General features: G+C 46.5%; 1 protein-coding gene across 1 annotated transcript in view; it reads right to left on the reverse strand.

The window, feature by feature from the left end:
• Positions 1 to 261: 261 nt before the first annotated feature.
• The window catches only part of LOC116895753 (breast cancer anti-estrogen resistance protein 3-like), a 35,273-nt gene continuing 16,978 nt past the window's right edge, over positions 262 to 18,556 (reverse strand). The window contains exon 3 of the mRNA XM_032896920.1: positions 262 to 409. Within this exon, the coding sequence (XP_032752811.1) occupies positions 262 to 409 (148 nt within the window). The remainder of the gene's footprint in view (positions 410 to 18,556) is intronic.

Genomic DNA, 18,556 nt, shown 5'->3' on the forward strand with positions numbered 1-18,556 from the left:
GATGCACATAGCCCTCTGTTTTCTGTTTACCCGGTGTGAATAGTCTATGTCAGCGTCACAGTAATGAGTTTGATTATACGGTGCAGACTCCAGACTTCGTTGGAGGTATTATAGTGTGTAAGCCAGAACTTACAAAACAAAAACAGAAACAAACCCGTGACTCCAAACTTTAAAACATATCTGGTCGACGTGGGGAAAAGGCCATAGACACCAACAGGGTGGTTTGAGACCTTTACCAAGCTCACCAAAGGCCCACGTGAGCTAAATGTCCACTGGCTGTTTCAGGTGCCACAGCCAGCTCTCTACATGAGGGAGACTGCGGGCCGTGTTTGGGAAGTCACAACTCCATGCTCTGCCCTGTTTTCTTACCTTTACGTACTCCAGAGTTGGGTCCAGAAGATAGGGATCCCTGAAAAGAGGAAAGAGGACAAACATGAGGCATGAGGCAGTTGGGGGACAATGAGTTCTGATGTGTAGTGAAATGCAGTCAGCGTTGTCCATTTAACTTCTGAGCTGCCCCGATCCCCAGACAGTATACCCAAAAGACAAGTAAGGAAGTCAGAACGCAGCCAGATTCTTCTCATGACGAGAGAGTACAAACCATGAGCTGGGTCCAGACGTGTCATACTTTCTAGCCAAATTCAGGCCTCGGGAGGTTATAGTATTTTATATGTCCTTAATCTAAGTGCACACAAACATTTTTAAAAACCAGCCTCAAGTTTGAAAGCAGGACTCTGAAGGAGCAAGGGCGGGAGAGGGGCAGCATGGGACGGTCAAACATTCAGCCCTTTCCAGTATAAACGTCCAGACAGCCGCAGCAGGCCGTTGTGCATGCCCACTTTGACACTAAGAAAACAGAATTCCTGGCAGGCCAGCTGCCTGCCCCCCAAGTCCTCGTGCACGGCCATTTCTCAAGCACATCTTTTTCTTCTTATCACCAATGCTTCCCTCCCACTTGTGTAAACCTCAGGGACTCAGGTAAATATCCTTTAGTGCCCTAGTATATGTTTCTCGATCTAATGCACACTCTGTGTCTACCAACATCCTCCAAGGGCTGACCAGATGCTTGGGAGTGACAGTAAGGGTGGCACTGGGAAGGTGACTTAGTACAGAGGGGAAAAAGGAGAAGGAAGGGGAGACATCGGACCCAGTGCTTTCTGAGCTCATACAGTTTTAGTGAGACACGAGGTGAAAAGGACAGCTGTGTCCAGACTTAAACTTCAAAAGAGCAACACGTTCCAACAGATAGGACAAAGAACAGAAGGGCTCTGAAGTCTGCAAGGTCAGTCTCTGAAGAGTAGGCAGGTTTCTTAGCACGGAGACGGAAAGATAGGAAGGCAGGGAAACCCACTGACAGCTGCTGGCTGGGGAGGGTGAGCTCATCTCCAAGGCCTAGGACATGAGAGTAATGTTAGCTCAGCCACTGTTTGGGATACAAAGTGTTCCATCCCACAGATCAGGGACATGATGACCCTGTTGTGAACATGGATCCTACTCATAAGTGACCCTCACACTGCTGCGACGACTGTTTCTGACTTAGGGTGTTGGGAGCAGACGCAGGCTGGTATTCTGGATGCTGCAGGACAGACAAATAGGGTCCGACATGAGACCTTTGTGGGGGTCAGAGAATCCAAGGGGGTCAGTGTATTCCCACTGGAAAGGGTATGAACCAAATCCTCTCAAAGCCTGCAGCGGAGAAGGAACACAGTCTACCAAGGTTGAGGGGCTGGGGGTGTTGTAGGAGGGTGCTCTCTTGCCAGGCATCTTGAGTCTCCCTGCTATGATATCGTTACATCCTTCTGCATGTCTCTATGAAGTCAGAGCTAGGCCCACTCTGGAGTGTGGCCATGTCATCAAGCCTTGGTTCCATGAAAACACCCAGCAGTGACCAAAACTGTCAGGAGCATTTTGCTTGCACTCCGCCATTTAAGATCTTAAAACTTCGGTTTCATTCATTGGAAGCTTCCATTTGGAGCTTACAAGCCTGGAGGCCCAACCCTGAGTCAGAACCACTGCAATGCTGATTTTCTGCTTCTGTATACTATTTTATGTACATTTAAGATTTCATTTCACACACATACACACACACACCCTAAAGCATGCATTAAGCAAACAAACAATGTACTGGTGTGTGCTGTCTAAATTGATGGCTTTCAAACTTTTTGATCTTGGTATTTGCTTCTGTCATATCTACTAATTATTGATATTAGAAATTAAAACTGGGATACTTTAAAATATCTATCAAATTGAGAAAGTCCATCCAGGACAGCCAGAGCTATACAGAGAGACAATGTTGAAAGAACGAAGAAAGAATGAAAGAACGAAAGAAAGGAAGAAAGAGAGACAGAGAGAGAGACAGAGGGGGGAAGGGAGGGATGAAGGGAGGAAGGAAGAGAGAGAAGAGAAGAAAAAGTCCATTACAGGACCAGTGAGGTGGCTTAAAGGGTAAAGGTGTTTGCAGCAAAGGCCTAAAGACCTGGGTTCAAGGCTAGGAACATATAAGAGGTGGAAGGAGAGAAATGATGCTCTGAATCTTTCTTCCGACCTGTGTATGTGCACAGTGGTGCACACACATGAACATGAGCACACACACATGCACACACATGCATACACACACACATGTACACACATGCACATACATGCACATGAGCACACACATGCACACACATACACATGTACACACATGCACATACATGCACATGAACATGCGTGCGCACACACACACACACACACACACACACACACACACACTCTATTTCTTTGTTAACATGACCACCAATCTCACTGGAGAAGTTGTTAAGTACCAGGGACTGTCAAGTTCCTGGTGAAAGACACAAATTTTCAAAACTCCTCGTTTTCACTTGAAAGACGGATTTTCCTTTTTTGTTTTTGTTTTCTCCCTCCTCCCATCATTGGCAGAATCAAACATTTTCCTTGGCTGTCATTCACTTTCAGGAAAATATCTGTCGAATACCAAGCCCATCATGTCATGATTTGCGATTCTAACTTTTCTCAAGCTGCGCTGTGGCAATAAAATGTTATGGGCCACAGTCCGCTTCATGATTTCACTTAGAATTGCATCTAATTCTCTGCCCTTCTTACCTCTCCGTGGTGATGTCCTTCTCATTGAGAGCAGCAGCACCTCTTTCTAGAGATGTACAATGAAAACTCCCTTCACTCAGAGCTGCTCTCGAGCTAAACCTCCACCTCTGTTGGAAGGGGCTGTGTCACCTGCTTCCTGTCTTGTTTCAGTAAATATGAAAAGATGATTTAATATAGTAAATATGAACGGAGGCCTGGAGGCTGGGCAATGGCCTTGATGCTCGCCCCAGGGTCACAGCACACACACAGGACAGCCCACGACCACCTGCAGCTTTAGCTTTGTGCGATTTACAAAACCTTTTCTAGCTCCCAATGACACCACACATATGTGGCATGCATTCACACACACACACACACACACACACACACACACACACACGCATGCATGCACATACACACAAATATGCACATATCAGCCAAGCACTCAAAAATTAGATTTCTCTACTCTCACACTGAGTTCAGATAATGAAGAAAATACAACTGGACTGCATTAGGGACCCACAGTGAATGAGGGGACTGTTTGCTGATTCCCCTTGAAAACAAAGAAAGAAGTTGAGGTTAAGCGTATATGAGATGACAGAGGGTTATTTGGCCTTATTGTAGTAACCTTCTAACTATCTGTGTGTACCCCACAATAACACGTTGCATGCCTTAGATGGGTACAAGAACACTGGCTTTTTACAAAGTACAATCAGTACTTTGGAGACCCCCCTCCTCTGGTGCCTGTCCGTTTTCCTCAGCTCCTACTGGGTAGCAGTGAGCAGACACATCCCGTCTTTCCCTCAGACCCTTGCTGCTGCTCCGGCATCCGGCATTTCCTCACCACCTGGATGACTACCTCTCTACTTTCCTTTATCTTGATACAACTTTCATCAGTTGTGATACACATCACACACCGTCTTCAACACCCCGAGGAGCCTGCCCATGCCTCTGTAACCTGTTAAAGACAAACATCATGGAAGAGAGTATAGATGGTCAAGACCCAAGCCCTCAGCAGACCCTGGATGAAGCCAGGTACAGATTCATGGGCTTAGTAGAACAACCCTGAGTGGGATGTTCCTATATGAAAGGTCTTCTATGTTTCTCATTCTAGATTAACAAGCTAACATCTTAATTAGGCAATAAAAGCACCAAACACCTTTAAAAATGCAACCTCTACTTGCCATCACCATGCATAGTAAGGCTTGTTCTCTAGGAGATAAAATTTACCTATGCAAGACTTATTTTTTATTTTGCTTATGAATGTTTCCCTGCGTGTATGTATATGCGCTATGTGCATGCAGTGCCTAGGAAGGCCAGAAGAGGGCGCTGGATACTCTGGAACGGGGTTGCAGATGGTTGTGAGACATCGTGTCGGTGCTAGGAATCAAATCCGCTTCTAGAAGTGCTCTGAGCTACCAACCGTGTCTCCAACCCCTTAAATTCATCTATAGCATGAAGGATCCCCCCCTCCCTCCCTCTCTCCCTGCCCCCACCTCCTACCACCACTTCCTTTTATGGTACTAGAGCCTGAGCTTGGGGCCTTGCGTTTGTTTGCCCGGCAAGTGCTCTACCAGAGAACTACACTATAGCCCAATGTGTTCCTTCTAACACCTCGATGTTCAATACAGTTGTCACTATTCCCTATGACCATTTAAAGTTAGTCAATGGACCACATGCTCAATAGCAGTGTACGGTCAACAACTCCAGTCCTGTACATCCCAATTACAGATCAGTTCTGCCATCCCCGAGTTGTACTGCAGTGAGTGAGCGCCGTTCTACAAAACACTTCCAAATGGAAGCACGTCCGTCTTCTAAAGAGACTTCCTTAGATACTCTCGGACTCAATTTACTGACTAAATAAGCAATGGAAATTTGAGGTACAATTATTTGTAGCATCTCCCCAGACGCCACACGCCATGGGCCAGCAGTGTGCAAGGTTCCTGTGTATTAGTTTTAGAGATCAATTTTAAAATTATCTCCTCAAGGCCCTGAAATATTTTCTGTCTGTGAACTATTTTAGATGCGAAAACTAGCACAAGTCATTCGAACATTCTATAGCAGGGCCCAGACAATTTAGATTCAGTAGAGACCATGCCCGAGCCATCCGGAGAGCCACTCCCTGCAAATGCCTGCAGTAAAGTTTAAGGCTTTTGAGGTTCAGGGTTCAGTTCTAGTAGCAAGAGTTAGAACAGGGGAAGGGGGGCAAAGCATGACCAGATGCTTCAGCGTGTTCCTAAAAGCTGCTTTTAACAAGTGGAAGATCGACACGAAAGACCGAAGAGGGGTGCTCTTCCCGGAGCCTTAATGTTCAGAATCCCAAAGGCTATTCTCAAACAGCTAAGGCTTCAAGTAGAGGAGGAGGCGAAGAGAGGGCAAATGCAAGCCATTTCCCCTGACTTGGCTGAACCAGTCCGGGGTTTGATTTCCTCTCCTCTCTGACATAATCTGTGAGTGCTTACTTTGATTTCCTTCACACTCGTGACTAGAATGCCTAATTCATCATAGCCTCTTTGGCGTTCCAGTCAGTGTCCTGGAACTGAGCACCAGCTATTTGGAAACCCCGAATAATGTAAGGAACCCCTACCTGAGACAGTTAGTCCTTGCTCTGGCTAAGACCTGCTCATCCCGGGCAGAGCTCATCTGAGAACCTTCTCTACCTGAGTCCTTCCTCCGGGAAGAGGCCCTAGATGAGCCTGGCCTCCAGCGACTCAGGTCACACCATTGCTGCATGGCATTCTAGGGGGCCTCAGCGTTCTCCCTGCTGTGCTAAAGAGGCGTTCTAACCGAGGCTGGGCTGAAGGGAGCCACCCAGCACCTGGGTGACCACATTTCTTTGGGGACACTGCAGCTGGCACTGGCTCAGGAGCCACAGTGGCACAGCACCTGGTAGAGGAAAAACTGTTAAGCGCCCTTTTTCCCAAAGGGATTTGAGGTTTGTGGGGAAAAAAAAGAATGTTTCAGCGCCAAGTGGGGAAAGAAAGGAATTTTATACCCAGTTACGGTGGGGAGGGCAGATTCTGGATAACAGTAAGTTCCATCCAACAAAAGAGCTCCAGTCACAGCACATGGCTGCATTTCCCTGAGTGATACACTAACTAGCTGAGCTGGCCTGGGAACACAACAGGTAAGTTACATGTGGATTTTAGCAAGGGAACTGAGAGAGCATGATACCGCCATGACGAAACAACTTACAGGTAATCAGTACAGTACTTTAGCTTCAAACGTAACCAACAGCATCCCGTTAAAACCAGAGTGAGCCCTGATTACCTAGAAAGAGCCTGATGAAGCACCCCAGCCCAGCCACCATGCTAGGCACACTGACATGGCGGCCTGTCAGTGCTAGACGAAGGCAACCCAGCAGAGCTAGTTCACGGGACAGACAACCACGCTAAGGGTTCCACACGCAAGCTGAGAACTATGAGAACCTGGGCCCAGTTTGCTCTGTGGACAAATCCTTGTCTCAGTTTTCTCGTCTGTAATATGGGAATCCTAACAGCTCCTAGATCGGAGGAGTGGTGAAGAGCAAACAAGGATAAGGTTAACTTATCAAAGTGTTTTAAACTGACTCACGAAGTCATGTACAGTGGAAATCTGAGCGGTGGTCAGATAACATTAACTGGGTCCCCTGTCTTCTCCACAAATAGTTTAAGTGAAAGATGGAAATATAACCAAATAAAATGAATGGGTAAAATTTTAACTTCTAATTTTAAAAACCGTACTAACATAGATGGTAGAAACGATGGAAATTTTACGACCATCAGGTTTAGAAGACCACATTTAGATCATGCGATCAAGAGACGAGACTCTTAAGGATCTGGAGGGATCCTAGGCTATGGTGATAGGTTAAATGGCAGGCGAAGAAGGGAGGTAGGGGCTGCTCGCCAGATCATGTCTGGGATGTTCGCTAATGCTCTGGAGGTGATAGGACAGTAACAACCAGAGTGCTGGCTCACTGAGGCCAGCCAGAAAAGCCAGCACTGAAGAAAGTGGAAGGCCTTGACCAATGAGATATTTAGCCTGTCAGGAACCGGCTGGAAGAGAGAGTGGACAAAATAATGTCACCTCATAGCTCAAGGTGTCCTTGCAAGGACAAGCAAATATCTGTTTAAATAAGGGGGAGGGATGAACCTATAGGAAGATGTCAGCCTTCCTTGGGGAAGGGCCTTTCAACCGGCAAGACCAGCTTAAGATGGGGGTGGGGTGGGGAGAGACACCTTCCTAAGACACATGAGAAGAGGGTGGTGGTCATTCGTCAGAGCAGAGGGCTGGGCAGTTTCTTCCAGGCAGAAAAGCAAGGGCAGGAGACTGGAGACCAGCTTTATATAAAACAACAAAGCATTTATCTTGTGCTAAAATATTTCGAGGGAGTCAGGCATGATGACGCACACCTTAATTTCAGCACTCTGGGAGGCAGAGGCAATCGGATCTCTGGGAATTTAAGGCTAACCTCATCCACACAGAGCAGCAGCTAAACCCTGTTTCAAAAAAGAGAAAGGGAGGGAGGGAGGGAGGGAGGAGGGAGGGAGGGAGGGAGGGAGGAGGAATTATAATATTTAAGCTTACTCCTGTGAGGCTGTGAAGCCAGCCTTCCACAACTTACAGATAATAGAGAGCAGCAGTTAGGGAGGAGGGGGGAGGAGGAGAAGGGAGAAGAGGAGCAGGAAGGGGGAGGGGAGGAGGAGTGGGAGAAGGAGGGGGAGGGGAAGGGGAGGAGGAAGGTTTTGTTTGAAACTCTACCTGACAATACTATCAAGAGGAATCTAGCAGAGAGTCTGTGTATGACCCCACTCCAGAGGCAGTGGCTGCAAGACTCAGTTGTGCAGCTGTCTGGACAGAGGAGGCCAAGAGAAGCATGTGTCAGCATTGTGTGACACCCAGGCTTGCTTCCCTGGTTCTCCCACAGGAGGTGAGGCCAAGAAAAGACACTTGGTGTCCAGGCATCAGAGCAAATCCCCCAAGCCCTTGTCAACCCGGCCTTGAGTTGGCTCTTGGAAGACAGCAGCACAGATGACGTCAGATCACTCTTCTCCACATGGAAGGGCTGGAAGACACAGTGAGTAGGACGGAAGGAAAGCCTGGTTAGCTGCTTGGAGGATCTTCTGGAAGGTGGGGGAGAATCTGGCAGTCTCTCAGGTTACTCTGTTTTCCTCACGTGAAAGGTCTTGAGAGCAAAGAGAATAGAACCGAAGTCCCCCCTTGGCCATACCCTCGAATGAACCCAGCACAGCCTTACATTCTGTACTGGGAGGTGAGCCCAGCAGTCACGGATCAAGACTCCCTAACTAGTCTCCTAACTAGGCATAGATGGGAGAGAAGGTTAAGGACAGAGACAACCAACCTGGTTAGGGCTGAGACTACAGCTCAGTGGCAATATGCAAGAGACACTGGGTTCAAGCCTCTTGCCCCCATGAAAATACATTAAAGACCAACACTCCAAAGCCAACTAAAACAATGTTTAAAGACACTTATTTACATACAGAAGGCTGTGTCTATTCCTTTCTGAGCCAGCCACTTGAACTCAGCTTACCCGCAAGGAACGACTATTCTTCTACACAAACACCCTTCCCAATGGGCCATGGCAGTTAGAGACCTGCCTCTGACTTGAAATAGAATCTCCAAGTATTCACAGCAGACTGTAGCAAGAAGTCTCAGATCTCGGGTTTGTATTCTCCAAGAGAGATCACTAGAAAACAAACAGAGGGTCCTGGCACTATAAAGGAAGGGGGCAGGGATAAAAACAATATTTTTGGCGTATGCTAATCTCGAACCCCCGATCCGTGGGTTCATGATGTGGCATCTCTGATTACAAATGGGGCGTCTGGCAGGCAGCGCGGCCCCTCCTGGTGGGTGGGCAGGCTGGCACAGGTCAGCAGGGAAGGCAGCAGGGTGAAACCAGACCCTGGCATTATTTTATTTTTAAGTTGATTAAATCTCAGATACCACCGCTGCCCACTCAGCTGAGTCACCTAAGAAGCATCTCACTTTTAAAGTTTCAACTTCAGGAATGTCTGAGTCACGGAAATGATACACTTGCAATTCACTTTCTCATTAGAGGCCGATTGATCATTTCCTTCCCCTAAAAGGACACTTGATCTGAGTGTTCGATGTTCTGAGTTACACCTCTTAAGCAGTATTTCACTGAAAGAGGCCTCCCCCGCCCCTTTTCTTGAGTGCCTAGAATACAACTAGAGAAGTTCTCTGTTCTAAGTCACAGAATGTCTGCTTTAAGTCAGGGTCTCACTATGTAACCTGGGCTGGCCTGGAGCTTGCTATTGTAGACCGAGATCTGCCTGCTTATAAAATGTCTTAAAGATTGAGCTTTTTTTTTTTTTTAATGATGTATAATTAGTAGCTAATAGTGTCACCAAACAGGTATCTTGTGAGACGTAACAACAGAATGAATCACCTCTATTAGGATAATTATTTTATATGAGAGAAGAATGTGCGAAATCAGATCATACCAGACTGAGATAACTCCACATGTACCCCAAATCTGCAGAGCTGGAACCCCATTATTGCACGTGCCATGGAGTGTTCAGACGTTCACATGGATATATATGTGGGTGCACCCACCCCAACTGCGCCTGGTCAGTCCCCAAGAGGAATGTCATGCCTGCCTCACGCTCAGCGTCTTCACTGAACTGACCCCACAAATGCCACACACAAAGGAACGCACACAAAATCCTGGCTTTCAGGGAGGTCTCCAGCCAACAGGGAGGACGGAGCAAGAGGCCCAGCTCGGCTTCAGTAGGTGAGAGTGTGGGGGGGGGGCGATGCCCTGAGGAGCCCTGTAACAGCACACAGGCTGCATGTGAGGCCTGAGAAGTTTGATGAGGAGGTCACAGACGGTGCGGAATGTTCCAGGCTAGAGGACTCGTGTGCTGGAGGCAAGGGTCGGAGATGACACGGTATGTCTGGGGAACTGCAAGCTGTTCAGGAGTTGGCGTGCCTTCCACCTGCCACGAGCACCTCTTCATCTGGCTGGGCTCCAGCAGTGACCTCCCTAGCTTCCCCACAACCTTGTCACCACACAGTAGTAGAGATCCTTCCCCACCCAGCATCCTGGGACTGTACCACCTCAAAGCAAAACCCTGCACCACACCCATGACCTGTGAACCTGTTTGTAACAATGCCAGGAAGTTCAACAATCTCCCCCCAAAGACACCCACCCCTCCCACCAGGAGGCCTGTCCTACAGCGAGTCAATCAAGCACAGATCTGGGCACTCCTGTGAAGGGATTTTTGAGGACAGAATGAAGGTACTGATTTGGTTTACTTTAAAATATAGACATGAGCCAGATGGGCCAGATGAGGCTTGAGAGTAGAGCTAAATGAGGGATCCTGTTGCTGAAGTGACATTGTGTTACATTATGTGACATCATGACAAGGCCTATAAGGCCCATTCAATTACCATATAGAGCAGTTAATGCCTCTGAAAGCAAGGTGTTAAAGACTTGTGTGTCCATGCTCACAGGAGCATCACTTACAAAAGCCAAAGTGTGGACATGCCCCTAAGTACCAATGAGTGGCAAGGCCGGCAAAAAAAAAGGCATACACATCCAATGGAATATAATGCAGCCTTTAAGAAGGCATTTCTGACGTATGCCACAGCAAGACTAAACCTTGAAAACATGCTGTGTGAAATAAGCCAGTAACAGGAGGCCAAGTCGTACATGATCTACTTACATGAGGTACCAAGGTTTGGCAAATTCAGAGAGATGGGACGTAGAACCACGCTATCATTCGGACGGGGAAGAAAGAAGGGATTGTTAAGAGTACAGAGCAGCCATCCATTCTGTAAGATGAAGAGAACCCTGGGAAATGGCTGCATGACACTGCAGGCTGAGAATTAAGTCAGCCACAGAGAGACATGTACTGCCTCTGACCTCACCTAGAATCAAGAGGGCACTGTGTGCATAGAGTAGAATAGTGGTTCCCAGAGGCTGGGCAAGTAGGCTGGGGCAGAGGATTCGCACAGGCTGAGGAATAAATTCTAAATAACAAATTGAGAACAGCAGCAAGACGCAGTGAGGAAAGCGCAGATAACTAGCCTCCTCTGTATTTCAGAAGGCTGAAAGGGCCAGACTCTAAATCCTTAGACTCTCACTGTAAGGTAATGTACAGATAGCAACATTTAACATGGTTTGCATGTATGGTGTATGCATGGGTATGCATGTGTGATGGTTTGTATATGCTCGGCCCAGGGAGTGTCGCTATTAGAAGGTGTGGCCCTGTTAGAGTAGGTATGGCCTTGTGGGCTTTAAGATCCTCCTCCTGGCTGTCTGGGAGTATTCTGCTAGCAGCCTTCAGATGGAGATGTAGAACTCTCAGCTCCTCCTGAACCATCCCTGCCTGGATGCTGCCATGTTCCTGTCTTGATGATAATGGACTGAACCTCTGAACCTATAAGCCAGCCTCAATTAAATGGTGTCCTTATAAAACTTGTCTTGGTCATGGTGTCTGTTCACAGCAGTAAAACCCTAACTAAGATAGCATGGGTGTGCATATGTGTGCATGTGTGTGCATGTGTGTGCATGTGTGTGTGTGGGGTGTGTGTATACCTGTGGAAGGTGTTGGTGTCCTTATTGTGATACACCTTATTCCCCAAGCACTGTCTCTCACTGAACTTGAAACTCTCCATTTTCACTTGGCTGACTGTCACTTGAGCTCCCATAATCCACCTGTCCTTGCCTTCCCAATGCTGCAGTTCCTCGGATTACAGCCATAGCTGGCTTTTCTTACATGGATGCTGGGGATTCAAACTGAGGTTGGAGATGCACAGGAAGCATCTTAGCCACAGGGTCGTCTCCACAGCCCAAAGTGTTTAATCTGAACCAAACATTATACAATGTATGTATACATGTATAAAAAAATCACATTATCCAATTACCATGTACAGTTCTTACGTTTTTAATGTGTAAGTTAAAACAAATTTAATAGTATATTAAAAGTGGTGAACTTGATGGCAACATGTATATGTTCACACAGTTTTCCAAATAAAAGCTCCTAAAATATGGGTTGATGCTGATAAAAATGTCCAGAGGAAAGTGACCAGAGTTGGTATTTGAAGGTTCAGGACAGAGACATTGCCTCCTGCATTTCCATGCTGTAATCTAAAGGTGTTAAAAAGTAGCCTCCTACACGAACAGGAGGGGAACTTACTTGCTTACTCCCTTCCTTACTAACTTTGGGTTTTTGAGACAGGGTCTCACTATGTAGCTCTGGCTGACCTAGAACTCCCAGATCCTCCTGCCTTTTCCTCTCTAGCTCAGTGCCACATGTTCAGCCTTCGAATATTTCTTTAAAAAATGCAAAACGAAGTAACAAAAAGCCACATTTTTCAGGTCACGAATGATCGAGAATTCTAGACTAAGAATAAGAGGCAAGGATAAACACATTATCCTATAAAACACAGACACTGTAACGAAGTCAAACTCCCAATTACACGGCGTATTTCAGAATACAGGATACGGTACAAGGAGGACCCAGTTACCATGGTGTTTGGAAGGAAGTGTGCGCCCTTAAGTGCCTGTTTTTGGAAAGAGAGACTGGGAATTAATTAGGAGGTTGGTTTAAGTCAATGCAACAGGATAAATACAAACTACAACAGGGGAGATAAAGGCTGAGCAAAACTAATCAGTAAACAAGGATCCAAGCAAGCCTGGGTCTTCACAGAGACGCTGGGACAGACCCTGAGGGACAGAGTGGGAGGGAGGGAGGCAGGAGTGAAATGGGTATAATATAAACACAAGCAAATGTGCAGGGGGCAAAACAGACCCCGAGAAGAAAGGGAACACCCCACTCCCCCGGCTGTCTGAAACCTAGAGCTCATGGTTCAATACCTCCCAGCAAGATTTCTCTGGACTAGACAGCTTTTACTGCATAGCCAGTTCTGCCAAACTGAATGATTTCTTCTTTGAGAATTATAAAAACTCCCCAGGGGACCTGACAGAGAGGATGCTACGACTTCGATCGCAATGGCAAAGTCAGGAAAAGGAAAAAGACGTTAAATTTCACACCCTGCCGGGAAAAAGTCTAAGCACATTATTGATAGACCAAAGCCACAAGTGAATGAAAAAAATACAATCAAGTTAGATTTGCTTCAGGGGTATTGTCAATTTAATACGAGAGGGTCTAAGGATACAACTTCCCACATTCATGAACTGAATAGTTTGGGACATCCAGTTGATTGGGGATATACTTTTAAAAATCATCTTTGCATGAGGTAAAAGGTTTAAACTAGAACTATCTGATGGAAGGTCTCCACGAGAAAGCATCAGTCTTTCTTATAAAGTATGGGAAGCATTAATCAGTCAATCATCCCACCAACCAATCCAAAACAAGGAGAAGACACCCCCCAGTTACTGCTTCTGTCCGCCATTGTCTTGCAGGTCTTAACCAGTATAGCTAATTAAGCAAAAGAAATAAAGGTACAAACCCCAGGAAAGGGGGACTCAAATGGTCACAATTCACAAAAGATGCTGGGATATGAATAGGAAAGTTCCCCCTCGGGCTCATGGTTTGAATCCTGGGAGGTTGTGGAATCTTTAGGTGGTGGGACCCGGCTGGCAGAGTAAGTATCTAGAGGCGAGCCTTTGAAGGTCACACTTCCTTGGCTCCCGGTCCACCATGGTGCGAAAACACAAGAGCCACAGGTGCTCACTGTTCTGAGTGCTGGATCCTGCTTCCCCACCCTGGTGGACTGACAACGTCTGGGATCAGGAGACAATAATAACCTTTTCCCCTTAAAAGTATTGGTCAAATACTTTGTGACAACTACAAGAAAAGTGCTATATTACTGTCTGCACAGAACCCAAAGGAAATCCACAAAGATCTTGGAAGTAGGGCAAGGATCTACATATTAAAGCACTACATCATGAAATCTTAGAATTAAAACTCCCCGAGGGCAGGAACCAGAAGGTTTATAAACCCAAGATAAAGTCCTTGCTTTGTGGGTGGTTTATTAACCACAAAAATTAACTCATCCCTAGAACACTGGGTTGCATTGTAGTACAAGAAGACTTAAGTGTGGCCAGAGGTCTGAGTCTATTTACTGAAGCTCATGGGCCCCAAAAGGAGAGATTCTTCAGACCTGGTGTCCACCAGGTACTTTCTGACCCAACTCTCCCACCAGGGTATGCCACAAAAATCAGGGGAAGGACCCAACAACTGGAATGAAGCCTGCTTTCCACGGGCTACCTGCTGGCTTCTGCGCCTTAGAAATTAGAATCTCTAGTTCTCCACCATGATGCTCCACTGACCTCTCTGAATCTCGCCTGGGAAGAAGAGGGTGGGAGAAAGGAAGAGGGCAACAGACTATAAACTACTAGTCTTCCTTCCACTACAATAGGATTGTACAGTATGTGTAACTATATAACATACTTCATTATAACATTTAATTAGATGACATTAATGTATAGGAAAGTCCATTGTCTTCTTTTCTATTTCATTAGATGCTATCTGAGATCCCGAGTTCCTGTTCATCCTGCCACCCTAATCTCTTTCACAACACCAATAAATCCAAATTCTCTGAACCTACCTCACTATCTTCTTTTCTAAAATCAATTTGTTTACTTTACATCCTGACCGCAGTTTCCTCTTCCTACTTTCCCTCCAATTCTTTCCTTCCATCCACTCCTCTTCCCTTTCTTTTCAGAAAAGGGGAGGCCTCCCGTGGATATCAACCAGCCTGGATACATCAAGTTGCAGTAAGAGAGGCTCATCCTCTCCTATTGAGGCTAGAAGAGGAAGCCAGAATGGAAAAAGGGTACCAAAGGCAGGCAATAGCGTCAGAGACAATCCTGCTTCCCCTATTAAGAATCTCATATGAAGACTAAGCTACACGACTGTTACATATGTGCAGAGGGCTTAAGTCAGTTTCCTGAATGCTCCCTGGTTGATGGTTCCATTTCTGTGGGTCCCTATGGGCCCAGGTTAGTCGATTCTGTAGTTTTTCTTCTGGTGTCTTTGACCCCTCTGCTTTCTATAATCCTTCCTCCCCCTCTTCCACAGGATTCCCCAAGCTCCACCCAATGTTTGGCTGTGGGTCTCTGCATCTGTTTCCATCAATTGCTGAGTGAAGTCTCTGATGACAGTTATGCTAGGCATAACTGCAAGCACAGCAGAGTATGTGTCCCCACTTTTGTGACTGCTCTGTCACAACTGCAACTCAAAGAATCAGTAGCATCTCAGTTCACTTTTCTAATGAATTATGAAGTTTCTAATTTCTAATTGTATTTATTCTATGTGTATAAGTGTTTGCTTCATGTATGTATGTGCATGTTCAAACTTGGTGCGCACAGAAGTCACAAGCGGGCATCCTGGAGCAGGAGTTACAAGTGGTTCTATGACACCATGTGGGTGCTGGGAATCAAACATGTGTCCTCCAGAAGAGCAGCAAGAGCTATTAACCATTGAGTCATCCTCCAGCCCCACACCGTGAAGCTTTAAGAATAATTTAATGTACCCCATGTGCCCTGTCTCTCTTACTGGACTATGAAAACATTGAGCACAGGCTCCATGCTCTCCCCACCATTGCATCTCTAGGGCAGGACTGCCCAATAAATGTTGGTTTGTTTGCAGGAGTGTGCATGTGTGTGTCCTGCACTGTGCAGAGCACCAGGACCCCAACCCTTCTCTTTCACCACACGCAGTAGGTTCACCAAGGGGAAGAGAACATCAAATAGAAGTGTCCATGGAGCGTCTTCCTTAAGATCATTGAGCCATAGGCCTGGGACTGAGGTGTGACGACCTCAGACAGCTCCTTCAGCAATAGAACACTCATCCCCAAGTCCAGAGACTTGCCTCCCTCCCTACACCATAGAGCAGATTCCTCTGAAGTGACGTTGACAGGCTGCTCCTACTGAGCTCCAGTATCTGGGAGCACGGAGTGATAACCCAGAGGACAGAGTCTACCATGGGATAATTCCCATCCGCTGACTGGGAAAATAAGGAGAAACAGTTGTTTCACAGAAGGCAGATGCTGCGTGCAGTGATGTGCACTTGTAACCCCAGCATTTGGAAGGCTGGAAAGGGAGGATCGAGAGTTCAAGGCCACCTTGGGACTATATAGCAACTCTCTCAACAAAGAGCAAAATTCACACTGACCTGGTGAGGGAGGTAGTGACAACTTGGAGGAAATATTAGGTGTGCCCAGACTAACAAGGGTTTGGTTTTTTTTTTTTTTCTATTCTATTCTTCTGATACCGAGATTAATTATACTGAGAAACAATAATGGTGCCAGGAAATATCATTGGAGTCGGCCTTTGCAAACTTCAAAACAGATGCAGCTGTTGGCACGAGGACGGACTTACAGAGATATCTTTGTCACATCAGCTTGCAAAAACAAACGAGAGGAGACCGGTTCTTCTCTATCTCAACATGCTTACTCATGGTGCTGCTGTGGGGATCACCAGCTGTTGACAGGATTCAAGTGAGGACGGTTTATATTCTCATCGTGTTAACACATGACACCAGAATTACCTCATGGCCAATACCAAAGGACTTAAGGTCTATTCCTTAACAACTAAATACACAGGTCTTCACTGCAGAAAGGAAGGCCGGAAGCTCTGGGGTGAAGGAATCATCTTGCATTTCTGAGGTCAGAGTTAAACCATTCACCATATGAGATCTGGGCAGGCCTGTGTGACGACCTCCCTTGGTCTGAACACTGAGCTTCAATTTGCTGCTAAAAATCACAGTAATGTTCTTTGACAACCGGAACATGACAGTGACTCATTCTGAGGCCACAGTGACCCAACTCCTAGGATATTTTTCTGGGCAAGCAGTTAATCTGAACCCCACGGTTTTACTTTGTGATTTACTTTATAATTAATGTTTTGGGACCTCCAGTGTAAGTCTTCATCTTTCCCTACAAAGTTTTTGCCAATTAAATTTGGCGTGTTGTTTCAGAATGTGAACGTGCTTTCTTGTATCTCAGATCTGTCATTGGACATCCTTCTCGTGCCTCCAAAATCTGTGTCAGGCACTGGGTATTTGCTATGCCAACATTATTGTCTAAATGACTTTCTTTAATTGATAAGAACGGGACAGAGTACATAGCTTCACATACCCGCTCAGTAAGCATAAAGCAGTCATGCTGACTTTAGTAAAAGGAAGTCCCCTAAGACATAGTCTTCGACTTGTCACACCCCAGACATTAAGTGCTCATTCTCGTAGCCTAGCCACCACCATGTCCCCCAAGGAAAAATCTCCCAATAGGACGAAGGACACTCCTCCTTTTCTGTCCTCACTTTCCCCCTCTCGGTAATTGGTTCCCTCCCAGCTCACCTAGAATGTGACTCCCGCTCACCTCACCATATGAAAACCTCAGCACATTTTGTATACTAATTTTAACTCCCTGCCTTCTTTAAAAGACAAACAACAACAACTAGTAATAATAATGATGATGACAACAACAACAATAATAATAATAACAACCACCACCACCGGTTCTTTCCTGCCATTTTTTGTCATTCCAATATTCCCTGCAGTAACAGTGTTTAGGCGATGGCCTCAGTCCCTATTCGTCTCCTTGATTCCCAGGGACCTTTTATTCTGGCCTCATGGACTCCAGGACAGCCATTCTGCCTTTACATCCCCTCCCCGCTTCCCAATCAGAGCAGCTATTTTCTGTACCCACCCTGCAAGTGAGTGGAACAGAAGCCAACTATTTGGCCCTCTCTCTGTGCTCTCACTGTTCCAGACGTCACTTCTGAAAGCTCCTTTGTTGCCCGTGGCCTTTTTCACAGCCCCACTTGCTCCACACTCCATTTCTTTCCAACCAGTGACACCTCTGCTCTGGTCCTTGGTCGCATGGCCTGACCTGTCCTGGGATCCAGGTCCAAGGTTGGGATGCCGTGGCACAAGCGGTAACACAGAAGAGGCAGGCCCGTAGGGAAAGGTTGTCTATTAAATACTATCTCCACACCGTGTTGGGGTGTGTTTGTGTGATGCCTGGACAGATGTTAGGGTCAGAGATGGGAAGGATTAACTGAGTGACACAAAGGGCTTCTAGTGGGCAGGAAGTTAGGTCAGCAAGCAAAGAAGATGGCGAGAACAGCACTGGGAGAGTCAGATGGCACAAGAGTGGCACCTACTGCTCTGTGACCTACGAGCTCCTTGGGACAAAGACCTGGCCTCTCTATGGACCTCCAGTCTCTGGACAAAGCCTGGTCCTCAATGGTGGTTCAGTGAGCTATGAATGGAAGCATGAAGGGACTCTGGCTGTCTGGTTCAACTCACTCTCTCTCTCTCTCTCTCTCTCTCTCTCTCTCTCTCTCTCTCTCTCTCTCTCTCTGTGTGTGTGTGTGTGTGTGTGTTTGCAAGGGGGCAATCCTTTAAACCAGTACGTGCTGGCTGGAAGTGACCTTTTATATAAACCCTTAGATGGCAGAGACACCTGGAAGATCACTTGCCTCTCTTCACTCTCTCTGGGCCAGAGGGCTTTTATTTTAGTTTCGCCGAACAGTTTC

This window comes from Rattus rattus, chromosome 3 (assembly GCF_011064425.1).
Source record: "Rattus rattus isolate New Zealand chromosome 3, Rrattus_CSIRO_v1, whole genome shotgun sequence".
Taxonomy (NCBI): Eukaryota; Metazoa; Chordata; class Mammalia; order Rodentia; family Muridae; genus Rattus; species Rattus rattus.